At 44.6% G+C, this 14,390-nt stretch overlaps 1 protein-coding gene across 2 annotated transcripts in view; it reads right to left on the bottom strand.

The window, feature by feature from the left end:
- The window catches only part of LOC134463882 (sodium-coupled monocarboxylate transporter 1-like), an 18,593-nt gene extending 6,363 nt beyond the window's left edge, over positions 1 to 12,230 (bottom strand). Inside the window, exons 1-10 of one of the 2 annotated variants that reach the window (XM_063217213.1) lie at positions 11,783 to 12,230; positions 11,253 to 11,318; positions 10,874 to 10,925; positions 10,584 to 10,651; positions 10,255 to 10,293; positions 9,798 to 9,913; positions 9,149 to 9,289; positions 8,519 to 8,648; positions 2,050 to 2,141; positions 1,044 to 1,153 (exon numbers count right to left, since the gene is read on the bottom strand). In XM_063217213.1, coding sequence (XP_063073283.1) covers positions 1,044 to 1,153; positions 2,050 to 2,141; positions 8,519 to 8,648; positions 9,149 to 9,289; positions 9,798 to 9,913; positions 10,255 to 10,293; positions 10,584 to 10,651; positions 10,874 to 10,925; positions 11,253 to 11,318; positions 11,783 to 12,148 — 1,180 coding nt within the window. In that variant the 5' untranslated portion in view covers positions 12,149 to 12,230. The remainder of the gene's footprint in view (positions 1 to 1,043; positions 1,154 to 2,049; positions 2,142 to 8,518; positions 8,649 to 9,148; positions 9,290 to 9,797; positions 9,914 to 10,254; positions 10,294 to 10,583; positions 10,652 to 10,873; positions 10,926 to 11,252; positions 11,319 to 11,782) is intronic. The other variant, XM_063217214.1, reaches the window with a different exon arrangement.
- Positions 12,231 to 14,390: the final 2,160 nt, after the last annotated feature.

The raw sequence follows: 14,390 nt of genomic DNA, 5'->3' as shown, positions 1-14,390 counted from the left end.
GAGACGAAAAACTTCAGAAAGCGTCCATAGGAATGAATGGGGGCCATTTGCTTCCGCCGGTCGGTGGCAGATGACATGTGCGACTCACATCGGGTAGCTGCTCCCATGGGGTTGCTACAGAGTCTGTGCCACTTGATCCTACAGGTTGTACATCAGAAGGTGTTGTCGTGAAATGCTGTGCATGCACAGTTAAAAATAGCAGTAGGAAAATGATGTTTTACAGCATTGCTTTCATATATGAGTGTGTGTGTGCGTGTGTGTATGTGTTTGTGGGTGTGCTGTGTGTGTACTCCTTATTAATTAAAAAAAAAACCCTCTTTGCAACTGCACTTGTTGTTCTGTATATTTCCTGTGCACTTTGTATTTGCTTGTGATGTTGGCTTGATTATGTCCTCTTTTGAAAGTCGCTTTGGTTATAAAGCGCCTGCCAAATGCAATGTAATAATGTAATAATGTAATATACGGCCAGTTCTAGATAGCCATTATAATCTGTTTTTTATTGTGATTCCAACCATATGGGTTGTGCATTGCTCAGTTGTCCCATTCCTGTTTTTCTCATTCATTCTTAGATGCTTTACTAATCTGAAGTAGCTGCCCTGAGGGGTAGCCAAAACGCCCGCGGACTGAAATGACTTATGGGTAAATGATTTTTGGTCACTATCATACAAATGCATAAAAAAGCCGTCTTAAAATATGTGTGTCTTAAGATACTGACAAGCCATGGGTAGAGTAAGCATTACAACTGCATGTTTGCCAAAGAGATGCATTGGGCTTTTGCGCATCCATTATTCCGATAGGAACAGGAAAACTGGGTTAACTGGGGAGAGAGAGATGGGGACACAACATTGGGCCGGAATCGAACCCGGATCCCAGGTATAATGCTATGCAGCATTAGCCCACTAAGCCACATTACCCCCACTACTGTACATTGAAATTGGCCGTAATTCTCGAGAACAAAGCAAAAATGTCCGCTCCTCTAAATAAGAAATAACAGAAGACATTCGTGTTGCCAGTAATTCTCCATGACGGACGGTGAGACTCACTGAGGGCCTTGGAGAGGAGGGAGAGTTGGGCCTCAGACAGTTGGGTGTACGGTTTCACCAGGTCCTCCAGAGTCACGGCAGCCAACGCATTGATGCTAGATGACACTGTGCTGTGTGTGTGTGTGTGTGTGTGTGTGTGTGTGTGTGTGTGTGTGTGTGTGTGTGTGTGTGTGTGTGTGTGTGTGTGTGTGTGTGTGTGTGAGTGAGTGAGTGAGTGAGTGAGTGAGTGAGTGTGTGTGTGTGTGTGTGTGTGTGTGTGAGAGAGAGAGAGAGAGAGAGAGAGAGAGAGAGAGAGAGAGAGAGAGAGACAGACAGAGAGACAGACAGACAGACAGACAGACAGTGTGTGTGTGTGTGTGTGTGTGTGTGTGTGTGTGTGTGTGTGTGTGTGTGTGTGTGTGTGTGTGTGTGTGTGTGTGTGTGTGTGTGTGTGTGTGTGAGTGTGTGTGTAGAAAGGAGAGGGGATGTGTTAGAGGCAAAACACAAGTAAATCAATTTGAAACACATTAGAGTCTAAACATAAGTAAATCAATTTAATGACTTGACAATGAAAGCCAGAGTGAACACATCAACAGGCAGGCATTTCCGCTCCAATCAGAGTTTTAAATATCGGCTAATTAAAACCATAAGCCTACATTTAAGTACAGTAAGGCAGTTGTTTAAAATACACTATGTGATTAAACTATGATAAACAGTAAAAAAGATACTTTTTTATTCAACTACAGTTGGAATTGAAAATGATAGGCCCAATGTTATGTTTGTTCTAACCATTTGAGGAGTAACCATTTTTGTCCAGTCACTCTTGAATTTTACTCAAACATTCCCCAGCTCCCATAGATCTACGTATCTGAGTGTTAAAAATTCAGCTGAGTATTTGTGATTTCAAAGTGAGAACTCAAAATGATGTTAGAATTCTGTTTACAGTAGCCCTATATAAGGGTTCTCTTCAAAGGGTTAAATGAAAGGGGTTTGTTAAGTTCTTGCTCTTTGATCCCCTAGCAACCACTACCTGAGGGTTCCGCTGTATGCCGCAGCTACAAACAGGCCAGGAAGCCCTGGATATCCCTGCAGTATGTCCAGCACCAAATACGGCATCAGCTACTGACACACAGCAGAGAGACAGACAGACAGACAGACAGACAGACAGACAGACGAGACAGACAGACAGTCAGACAATTCAAGATGGGATGCCTAAAGGGGTATGCCACTATTTTGGGGCTTAATGTTAAGCGTTGTCTTGCTCTAAGACAAGTTAAAAGAGGGAGTATGTCGCTAAGCTAGTGAAAATCAATGGATCCGTGTAGCATTGTAGCATGTTACATGGATCCATTGACTTTCACTAGCTTAGCGACATGCTCCCTCTTTTAACTTGTCTTAAAGCAAGACAACGGCTTACATGAAAAATAAGACACTTTACCACCTTTATAAACCCCAGCCAACGATTTTAACTGTATTAAGCCCCAAAATAGTGGCATACCCCTTAAGGCTGAGTGCCATTTCACCACTTAGCCCTACGCCTTTCCCCCTCCCCTCCGTTTTGCGCGTTCACGTGGGGGGCTAGGGGCTGTCCCAATTCACGTTCAGACAGAGGGGAAGGGGTAAGGGGAAGGGCTTTCTACATTGCACTAAGTTTAACATTGTCCTTGTGTCATGGTCATTGTCTCCATGAAACGCATATGGGAAAAAAAATCGCTACTAACGTCAACCTAATGCATGGAATTCGTGACAGCTGTGAGTGTCATTCTGTGACTGTTGAACGGGTGTCTCAATTCATAGGGGTTGCATTTCAAGCCCTATACCCCTACACTTTACTGCTTCGTTTGAAGGCATGAGGGCCAAGGGGAAGGTGTAGGGGTAGAGGTAGGAGTAGTAATTAGAAATGGGATTCAGCCTAAGTCTCTACCCCTTCCGGTCGGCTCATGGGGCCTGGGAAGTAAAAAAAAATGGACTGAGCTCAAAATATGGACTGATCAAAACTATTTTCCTATCCTTCTCACTATTCCCCCTAGATCAGACATAAGCTGTGTCTCAGAATTAATGATAACCAATGGTGTGGTTGTTGGCTTCACTTGTCAAGTGATTTGTGAGTTGTGCACGTGCAAAAATACATGTATGTAGGGGCCTAAATATTTGGACTACATAAGAGAAGTTGCATGTCTGACGTGCAGCCACTTTGGCCATGGTGCAGCGGTAGGGCTGGCTGCATAAGTAGCCTTCCTACATTCATGAATGTAATTAAAATAAAAAAATGACTTCATTGAATTTGGTATAGATGTGAAACAGTCTTTTTGTAAGCCTACTCTTACTGTATATCTGAAGCCTGTATTGGCTGCTTTCCCCCCTGGCGTAATGTTAACAATACTGATTTATTGCCTACCCTTTTATTTGTATAATGTGGTTTCAGTGTCAATAATAAAAAAGAATATCCAGAGCACATGTCCAACGGAATAAGGATTTAGCTTGACTCGGCCCATTCATTTCCATTCAAAAGTTTTGCGAGTTAAGGCCCCATGGTCCGGAAGTAGAAGGGTGTGACTTGGGCACTGTTAGCATAAGAGCTTAAACGTTTAAGAAGACCAGGATGCAGGATGCACCACAGTATGAGTCATGCTATAAGGCCCTACTCTATTATTACTCCTCCCCCATTCCCCGGGTTGGATGAGGTGTGTCGGTGGCAGTGTACGAAAATCTCTAGTGCACTACATATCCCTAGCGTAACACTGACAATACAAGACACCGTTTGCTTTTGAAAGAAGGGCGTCTGCGCCTCAGCCTCATTGGTGATCATGTTTGAGGGCAGCAGCAAAATCATACTGGCCTACATTCATCTCAATCAGCATACTTTTGAAACTTTTTTCATTTTGGTGCACAAAGTGGCTGACCACCACCCCTGAGTGATGCCGCAAAAACACTATCAGATCTTCCTTTTTCACAAATACCTACTGGGAAAACAGCACTTTTCATACATGTCTGCCATTTTTATGTCCAGAAATGGACATTTTTAGCTACATTGTACACAACATCCTGGTACAATATCTACACATTACACACATTATGCTACACATTGTTACAGCCTATGTGACCTGTTGATGTGTGGGCGTAATACAGTGTAATTGCATGTGCCATTATGTGCCATATTACGTCTATTACAAATACATATGGTGGTGGCCACTTCTATCAGTGTGCATTTTACATGACCAACATCACCGCCCGGATCAAGCACAAGGCCTTCACCCTTACCTACAAAACCATCGCAGGAACGGCCCCAGTTTATCTGAAGGACTTACTAAAACTTTATGTTGCTGGAAGAGAACTGCGCTCCTGCAACATAAGCCGACTGGCTCTGCCATCCGCTCGCTCGAGGTACTCCCAGTCAAGACTGTTCTCTGTTGTTGTGGAAGGGTCTCCCAGAGGCAGCAAGACTAAGCACTTCTCTTGCAGCCTTAAGGACTCTCCTCTTTCGTCACTATCTACTAACTAGATGAATGTTTGAGCTGCCCTAGCCCAAAACCAGACTCTTGAAATTATGTATAGGCTATGTATTTGTGTGTGTACTCTACTTTACAAAAAAAAAACCCTAACCCTTCTTTGCCTCTGCACTTGTTGTTCTGTATACAGTATTTCCTGTGCACTTTGTATCTGCTAGTGATGCTGGCTATGATTATGTCCTCATTTGTTAGTCCCTTTGGTTATAAAGCGTCTGCCAAATGTAATGTAATGTAATGTAATAATGTAACATTAGTCCTGATAAAATATCATTATGCTATACATCGTTGCATACTTGTTGATTGGTGGTCGTCATAGAGTCTAACAGCATGTACCATTACGTATGTGAAGGCCTACTTGCACTGTATTTGTTAAAGTTAGGTATGTAGCCTAAAGTGTAAGCAGCACATGATGTGACATGTTGATACAAATGTAGATACACCCTAATGTAACCAAGGTCATCTCGGGCTAGTTCGCCACTCTGGGTTCGAACCCGTGACCTTCCAGTCCACGCTCCAGTTCGGAATGGGAGGCACAGTACGATACCACTGAACTATCTCAGTGCTACCATATCTGTATAAGGCTTTTTGAGGGAGGTTTACCAATGAAGAGCTCTTTTCCAAAATGAGATATATCCGTTTTATAGAATGTTGGTAAATTGAGATTTTTGTATTGGGCATTCCATTGAAATGCATTGCAAAATGCATTTTTATAGAGGTTTTAAAGTATGTTCTCAAAACTTTTGAATGGCAAGACTTCACACAAAGATAGGACCTCTTAACAGTCAATTCCAATATTAAAATGACAAAAGTCAAAAATGGCGGATATAGCATTTTGGAAAAGAGCTCTTCCAATGTTCTACCGCCAAACTAGTTGATGTGTTACACTAATACAGTGAAAAGGTGAAAAGCTTAAAGGTGTTAACAGAAAGTGTAAACAGAGGACATTTCCCAAGAAGTTCAATGTGTCTTTAGGGCCCTCTTTGTTTACCATCCTACTTAGCATATGCCTCCTCCAGATACCTCACACACACACACACACACACACACACACACACACACACACACACACACACACACACACACACACACACACACACACACACACACACACACACACACACACACACACACACACACACACACACACACATACACACACACACACACACACACAGACACACACACACATGCACACACACACACACCAACAACCCTAAATCCAGCCTGCCTAGTGCCTAGACAGGGGAATGCACAGGCGGCAGGGAGTGGATGAGTAGCATGTAGGCAGGGATGCCAGCGAGGGAGGGGACAAAGGGGTCCGTTGTCCTGGGCCCAGGGAGAAGGTGGAGGCAGAATCGGATCCCCATTACACGGTATGTAGGGGGAGGGGCTTTCAGATTGGTTTTAGTCCCGGGCCTGGCCAAAGCTGTCAGCGGCTCTGACTGTAGGCCTGAGAATAGAGCAGTAATTGTGTGGGAATCTGGAGCTGTGTAGTGCAGAACAACTCAGTGATCCTACAACTCAGTGACACCCTCCCTCCCTCCCTTCCCTTTGATGGCCCTCCTGATTACGGAGGGGCAAGCAGGTCAGTTGCTATGGGCCCACTGGCACCCCATTACATTGTATGTATTTAGAAGGGGGCCATTTCAGATCATTTTGTCCCGGGCCCGGTCAAAGCTGTCAGTGCTGCTGATTATCTGTGCCGAGTGAACCCTGAATAATGTGCTTTGGGTGATCTATTGTAAATGCCTCATCAGGCTCCTCGTGTTTCTCCCCACAGTAGGATGGTTTTACCATACATAGCCTTGTAGTAAATAAGCACAGATTATGGACCTGCATAATTGCTAAGCACCGACACGCACGCACGCACGCACGCACGCACACACACACACACAATCCAAAGCAACCAAATGTAACCCACTTACTTGACTCAGTTACCGTAATGGCGCTCAACTAAGTCATTTTTCACGAAGCCAGCACAGATACCCATAAACAGTATAATGGTTTCACACACACCTCCACAACACTTGTCCTCTCGCAGCAGAAGGAAAACCACAATTGTTCTCACAGGAAGAACATTTTTAAAGTCACCAAGTATAATGGTGGCATGAAGTGTATACTGTACATTTTACATAACTAACATTGGTATTAGTACAATACCATTATTCCATAATTAATGTCTGGCCTCAATACAGTATAACAACATGGACCGTGTGCCATATAATGAATTTACATTAAATGCAAAGCCCTGGTGGCCCATGGTGGTTTAAAAAGTGATATCATCATCATCATTCATTCCCGTTTTCTGCAGTTCTGTCAGCGCAAATTCTGCGGACCTCCAAGCTACCATATATAACGTAATCGCATGGTACAATCAGGGTTGCCAGATGAGACTGATGATTTCCAGCCCAAAACAATTCTCAAAACCCACCTGGAAGCACTAAATCCCGCCCAATTCTATTGATTTCTATGACCAAAAATTAGCAGAAAAACCCGCCCAAGTGCTATTTTTTTACCTGCATGGTAGCATTGGGGTGCCCGCCCAATTGGGCTACTTGGGATGAGCGTCGGCGGGCAAAAATGGGAAAAATTGGCCATTTGGCGGTTTTTTTAAGCCGTTTTGGACCCATAGAAGTCAATGTAATTTGTTGAATTTGGGCGGAATTTGGCGCATTTTGGCGGTTTTTGAGAACCTTTTGGGCGGGATTTGGTCAGACACATCTGGCAACACTGATCCTAAGCAGCCAAATTGGGCGGGAAACTTCCCAATCTGGCAACACTAGGGTACAATAGGGCTCAATAAAAATAGCTAGCTTGGAACTAGACATAACATCACCAGACCAAGAGAATGAACTGGTGAGGATTACAGGAGAAAGATAACTCAAGGGAAGGTGTAACATGTGCCTACTTCCACAAGTGGTGCAGTGTTGCTTTAAGAGGATGGCTCAAGTGCCAGTGGTCCCTAAATATATCTGTAGGGCCTCAACATTTGCTGTTTACGTCTTCAATTTATCACAATCATTATCACAAGCATGGCCGTAACTACAATTGAGGACACACAGAGGTCATGTCCTCTGTATTTTTTTCAGTAATGTAAAATGTATCTTTGATGAAAATCGATATATGATCAACAATGATAAATTCAGTCTGTATACGCCACCCCAATTTATCCCCAAGGTAGTGATTAATGAAAACATACTTAAAGGGACACTGTGCAGGAAATGGTCAAAAAAGGTACTGCAACTATGCTGCTCATTGAAACTAGGCTCCCTATTGCCAAATTTGATCTTTACATGAAAGTTTACTAAGTAATAAACAAATATTAACTAGTATGGTCCAATTACAGTCATTTGTGCAGCTTAAAATGGCTATTTTAGGAAATTCAAAATGGCGGACCATGGAGAAGATCCCCCTTTTCATGTATGAAAAGTGAAATTTTTCCAGTCATAATGAATATTTAGAATTTGATGGTGGTGGTAAGTATTCATGAAAAAGGTAACATTAGTGAGTGGGCAGCATGAATTCTGGAAATGAACAACTAAAAATCTCACACAGTGTCCCTTTAAGAGTTTGACTGAAGTGTTTGAAGCATTCTAAATGTACAGTATGCAGTACACCACGCAGTATTTGACCTCAGTATTTGAACATGTCTGGTTACGGTTATCTGTAATCTATGTCTGGTTATCTACACGTATCTCACTCAGTGTTTTGGAACAGTCTGACCCTGGACTGAACAGTGTTGTGGCTCAAAAGACACAGTAGGCATTCTTTAAGTCTTTCTACTCTCTCTGATTAAACTCAAACTAGTTCCTCCTGTCATTCCTCTTGCTTGTGACCTCTTGCCTCGGTGTCGCGCTGCATCCATGAAAAAAAAAAGTTTGCCCGCTGCCAACCAAGGCTGAGCAACGTGTGGGTACCATTCAGTTTTTGGTACCGTGACATTAAAAAAGTTGAGTGCACTTCCTAAACAAACGTGAATGAGCTGACCTGGTCAGGAGAGGATATTCGGCCCGTGGTCCAGGGGTCGCAGTGCTTGTAGACAGAGTAGAGGCACAAGCCAGCAAACACGGAACACAGCAGGATCAACCACAGACCCAGCAAGTTCACATACAGAGACCTGAGACAAGGGGGTACACACACACACACACACACACACACACACACACACACACACACACACACACACACACACACACACACACACACACACACACACACACACACACACACACACGCACACACACACGTATATATATGGATGCACACACGTACACGCATACACACACACAACAAAAGTGCATTCACACACATGCACTCATGCGCGTACACACACAGAAACACATTCGCATACACACACACACACACACACACACACACACACACACACACACACACACACACACACACACACACACACACACACACACACACACACACACACACACACACACACACACACACACACACACACACACACAAACACATACGAATAACAGGTTTTGCCCTCTAGTATATCTACATGCACAGGAACTAACAATAATAGATGACCAAGTTTGACTTTAGGATTAGTGGCCCATTACTGCCCCCTGTAGTACAGTGGTGTGCAATGCAGCTCACAGCTTGGCCTGGCCCATGGACTTGCAGGAGATGTATCTCTGGACCTGCGCCTGGTTAATGCCGTAGACCGAGATCCAGACAAAGGCCCCACCGAACGTCACAGTCCAGAAGGTGTGTCTCCTCAGTGGGTTGGGGTCAAAACTGAGGGGGGAGAGAGAGAGAGAGAGAGAGAGAGAGAGAGAGAGAGAGAGAGAGAGAGAGAGAGAGAGAGAGAGAGAGAGAGAGAGAGAGAGAGAGACAGACAGACAGACAGACAGACAGACAGACAGACATACAGACAGACAGACAGACAGACAGACAGACAGACAGACAGACAGAAGAAGAGAGAAGGAGGCAGAGGCAAAAAATAATGTAAAAACAAATAATTAGTAAATTATTAACAAATAATTAGCAACTAATAAGTAACAATACATGTACACATAGAGAGTTAGAGAAAGCAAAATCCAAGGTAAAAAACTATAGTAGTAAATACAGGCAGATGAGGAAAAAGAGAGAGAGGGAGAGAGGAAGGGGAGAGGGAGGTCTAGTTACTGTGTGCAGTAAAAACAGATGAAGCCAAAACAGCAAGATGAAGAAGATATGTGGACAGAGAACAATAAATACATGGGTAAGAAGATGAAGAGAAAGACAGAAAATGTATCATTCTTACTCCCAGAGATCAAGTCGCCCGCCCTCCGCCGCATCATTCAAGATGGCCGACACTCCACCTTGTCTCAGCACTGATTGGACGATGACGGCGAGGAAACCAGCCAACATGATGGCCATCTGGAAATGTGAGAGACCAGCACACTGAACCAATTAACATTTACATTTCCAGTTTTGTGTGTGTGCGTGAAAGTGTGTGTGTGTGTGTGTCCACATGATTGTGTGTCTGTGTGCGTGTGTACGTGTGTGTGTGTGAGAGAGAGAGAGAGTGACAGAGAGAGAGAGGAAGAGAGAGAGAGAGAGAGACAGAGAGAGAGAGAGAGAGAGAGAGAGAGAAAGAGAGAGAGAGAGACAGAGAGAGAGAGGAAGAGAGAGAGAGACAGAGACAGAGAGAGAGAGACAGAGAGAGAGAGAGAGATGTCTGTGCTTACAGTATGAATATAACTGAGTAAGCTACCCACCTGAAAGACATCAGTCCATACGACTGCCTTCAGACCACCCTGCCACAACAACACATATTCATCAGTCAGAGGTTGTTTCCTCTTATGAATAAACTCCAATGTAGCCTGCATCAATGTAATCTACTGTATGGCATATTCCTTGCAAGTGGACATGTATGGAGGTAATTATTAATGCTTTTTATTTGGTGTACGTGTGTGTGTGTGTGTGTGTGTGTGTGTGTGTGTGTGTGTGTGTGTGTGTGTGTGTGTGTGTGTGTGTGTGTGTGTGTGTGTGTGTGTGTGTGTGTGTGTGTGTGTATGTGTGTGCATCATGTTTAGCAATGCCTTACCAGAGTGCAGTACAAAGTACAGACCAATCCTGTGGATGTGACTGCCCCCCACAGATCAAAACCAGTTACTGCAGAAAACATAAGAAGGAGCAAATCTTTTGTTTGAACAGCGTGCGCGCGCGTGTGTGTGTGTCAGAGAGAGAGAGAGAGAGAGAGAGAGAGAGAGAGAGAGAGAGAGAGAGAGTGAGAGAGAGAGAGACTGTGGCATTAATACTAATAAACACTGTGTGCGTGTGTGCGTGCGTGTGTGCGTGCGTGCGTGCGTGCGTGCGTGCGTGCTCATGACTCACCTTGGTTGAGAGCCAGAGCAGGGGCATAGATGACAATACCAGTGTAGAGAACCTACTGACAACATGTTGAGGGGAACTCAATCGTGTAGCAGAGTAGCTTTGACTTTGAATGAATGAATGAATAAAACAAGATAATAATTTGACTGAACAGACATTATACCAATACTAAATATATATCAAAGACACTCAAATAAAGAAGAACTAGAAAATAATAGAAAAGCACTCAGAGAGCACATCTCTACCCTCTGGTGTACTGTGTGTGTGTGTGTGTGTGTGTGTGTGTGTGTGTGTGTGTGTGTGTGTGTGTGTGTGTGTGTGTGTGTGTGTGTGTGTGTGTGTGTGTGTGTGTGTGTGTGTGTGTGTGTGTGTGACTACGCACAGTCTGCAGGATGAACAAGGCCGTTCCAAACAGTCGTGTCACTCGATTGAAGCGCATCTCCAGATACTGGGGAACAACATCCAAGAGTAAGTCATGCATGCCATGCACGCACATGCAGGCACGCGCACACACACACAATTATTATTATCATTATTATTATTATTATTATTATTAGTAGTAGTAGTACTAGTATTACGTACGTACTGTATTATGTTATATGCTCTAGTGATGGCCAGGTGGTAGAAGACTTTATAATATATTTAACAATAACAACAACCACAACAGCAGTTGTTGTTATTATTATTAGTATTACTATTATCAGGGTGCGATTTGTAGGGGGGGATGGGGGGGGATTGCCCCCCCTTCTGGTTTTGATATCACCACTTTTTCTATATATTTTTAATCACAGTTTAATGAAATTCCATTGATATTACTTAAACTCTAAAACACATCCCCCCCTTCTGTTTTTTTCGACAAATCGCACCCTGACTATCCTCATCATCATCATCATCAACATTTGGTATTCCTACCTCGTAGGTGCTGGTGATGCCCAGGCGGTAGAAGACGGGCAGGAAGACCTCAGAGCAGGTCACCATGACGATGAGGTGGGCCAGCGCGTAGCAGAGGTAGCCGGCGCCGTAGCGGTAGACCTCGGCCGGCGTGGCCAGCACCGTGATGGCCGACATGAAGCTGGCCGACAGCGACATGGCCACGGGCACCGCCGACAGGCTGCGGCCCGCCGTCAGGAACTCACCGGAGGTCTGGCCGGCGTCGCCGCGTCGGTGACGCCGGTGGTCTACGCAGGCGTAGTACAGGCCGATGGCCGCCGACACCAGGAGCATCAGGCCGAACACTGCGTAGTCCCAGGCCGTGAAGGAGCCGATGGGAGACGTCATGGTCAGGTCTTTCTCTGACCTCTAACACACTGTGGATTTTATTTTAACTGCAGAAAAGCACTTCTTCTGGTTCTTTTTTTGAGTCAGTGTTGGAAGGATACGGACCTCTGATAAGCTCTAATTTGTGTCAGAATCGCACTTCTGAGGTCGATGATTCCTAGTGAGCTGGTTCAGGTGGGATTCTGGGATAAAAACTTGAAATGTAAAAAGAAAAAAAACCTTGGAAATAGATGTCCTAGACAGTAGGCCTCTACAGATGAAATCTGTGGTGCCTTGAAAAAACCTTCAAGAGCAAAAGAAAAATGCTAGAAATAGATGCCACACACTGCAAGTCAAACCAATGATAAGTTAAAAGTCCACTAATCGTAGTGAAGGTCCCTGCTTCAGGGGGTCCACAGGTGAAATGGAGACTAAATTGAAGAGATGTCAGCTCGAGATCAAAAACATTTGGAAATAAAGGTGTCCTGTAAACCGTAACCCAAACAGTACAACTAAAACCTGTGGAAGGGTCATGCAAGTTCCACTCAGAGGTTCTCCGGTAAAAATGGATATGACAAAATGGATAAAGACACAAAAAATGGAAATAGATTTCCTCAAGCGGAGCCCAACCAGTTGAAACAGCTGAAACCTGTGATGCAGTAGGTCCATGCAAGTCCACCTTCAGGGGTCTGTCCTCAGGTGGGGAATGGAGCATAAGTGGGTCAGGGCTGGCTGATTTAACCCAGAATCTCCTCTGCGGCTCAGGGGGCAGGCAGGCAGGTAACGTGATGTTTTTGAGTGCACTCCTTTGTGCAGTGTGGTGAGGTAGTGTGGTCAGGGGAGCCAACAGGGGGGAGGCAAATAGGCCAGTCGTCCCTGGATCAGGGAGGGGGAGTCACCAGAATTGGTTCCTCGCGACATTGCACGCAGGGCCACTGACAGCTTTGGCTGGGCCCAGGACAAAGTCATCTAAACTAAAAGGGCCCCCAGCCAATACATAGCATGTAATGAGGACCCAATTTTGCCCCCCCTCTCTCCCGGGGCCCAGGATAAGTGACCTGTTTGTTCCCCTTGTCGGCTTAGCTGATTGTATGCATTTTGTCAAGGGACCTTTCAGATGACTTTGTCTCAGGCCCGGTCAAAGCTGTCAGCGGCCCTGGTATGGTGCGGTGCATTCCTGGCTGATAGCTACATGATGGCTACTGTTGCTCCAAGAGATCTCTTTGTCAAGAGCCGGGATTGTTCTCTCCCAGCACAGGAAGATAAGAACCCTGTCAACATACTCACCTCAGACCCCTTCTCGGTAGCACGCACACACACACGCACACACACACACCTCTCTCTTTCCACCCGGCACAGGAAGATAAGGACCCTGTCAACGCACTCACCTTGCCCCCCTCCATGCCCTGCCCTCCTCTCTCCCACCTGCTTACCACTGTGTCCCGAACAAAGCACGTCAACAACCACTACCCACTCTGGAAGACTAGCCGGTGGTGTTCAACGATGGGGGGGAGAGAGAGAGAGAGAGAGAGAGAGACAGAGAGAGAGAGAGACAGAGAGAGAGAGAGAGAATAACCCCATGTCTTCTTGCAAGGAATATGCCATACAGTAGGCTACATTGATGTACAAAGGAGTTTATTCAGACATCACAATACCTATCTTAGCCATCAATCATCTCTACTGTCATCAAACTGTCGTCTATAGGTCATCACATTTGATCTCCTAAACATGCACTGTGTGTGTGTGAGTGAGTGAGTGAGTGACTGAGAGAGAGAGAGAGAGAGAGAGAGAGAGAGAGAGAGAGAGAGAGAGAGAGAGAGAGAGAGAGAGAGAGAGAGGTGTCTCCTCTAAATAAAAGAATTGCCTTGCCTCTATCTGACTTTCTTTCTGACCATACAGTATGTCATTGACGGATTTTAGCAGCAGACATCAAGAGGCGCAACCAAAGCTAATGCCCAGATGCATATTTGGTCATTTATGCACATGCGAAGTATGCTTCTTAGATAATGCAGTTAAAAAAAAATACAATAGTGGCATTAGCTGTGGTTGCACTATCTGCTACTAAAAGAAAAATCAATGACCCACATACAGTACAAACACTGCATGTACTGTAGCAGATGTAATGTATCAAGTGAATAAAAAGGTTCTTTTGATTCTCCTGCGACCACGTAATTGGAAAAAGTTTGTGGGCTTCTACCATTTGTGTTAGAGTCCCTCATTTAGGTCCCCTTTTATTTGAATTCATTTAAAAAATATATATATA

This window comes from Engraulis encrasicolus, chromosome 15, assembly GCF_034702125.1.
Source record: "Engraulis encrasicolus isolate BLACKSEA-1 chromosome 15, IST_EnEncr_1.0, whole genome shotgun sequence".
In the NCBI taxonomy this organism is placed as follows: Eukaryota; Metazoa; Chordata; class Actinopteri; order Clupeiformes; family Engraulidae; genus Engraulis; species Engraulis encrasicolus.
Note: the sequence above shows the minus strand (reverse complement) of the source record. Positions and strands in the feature narration are given on the sequence as shown.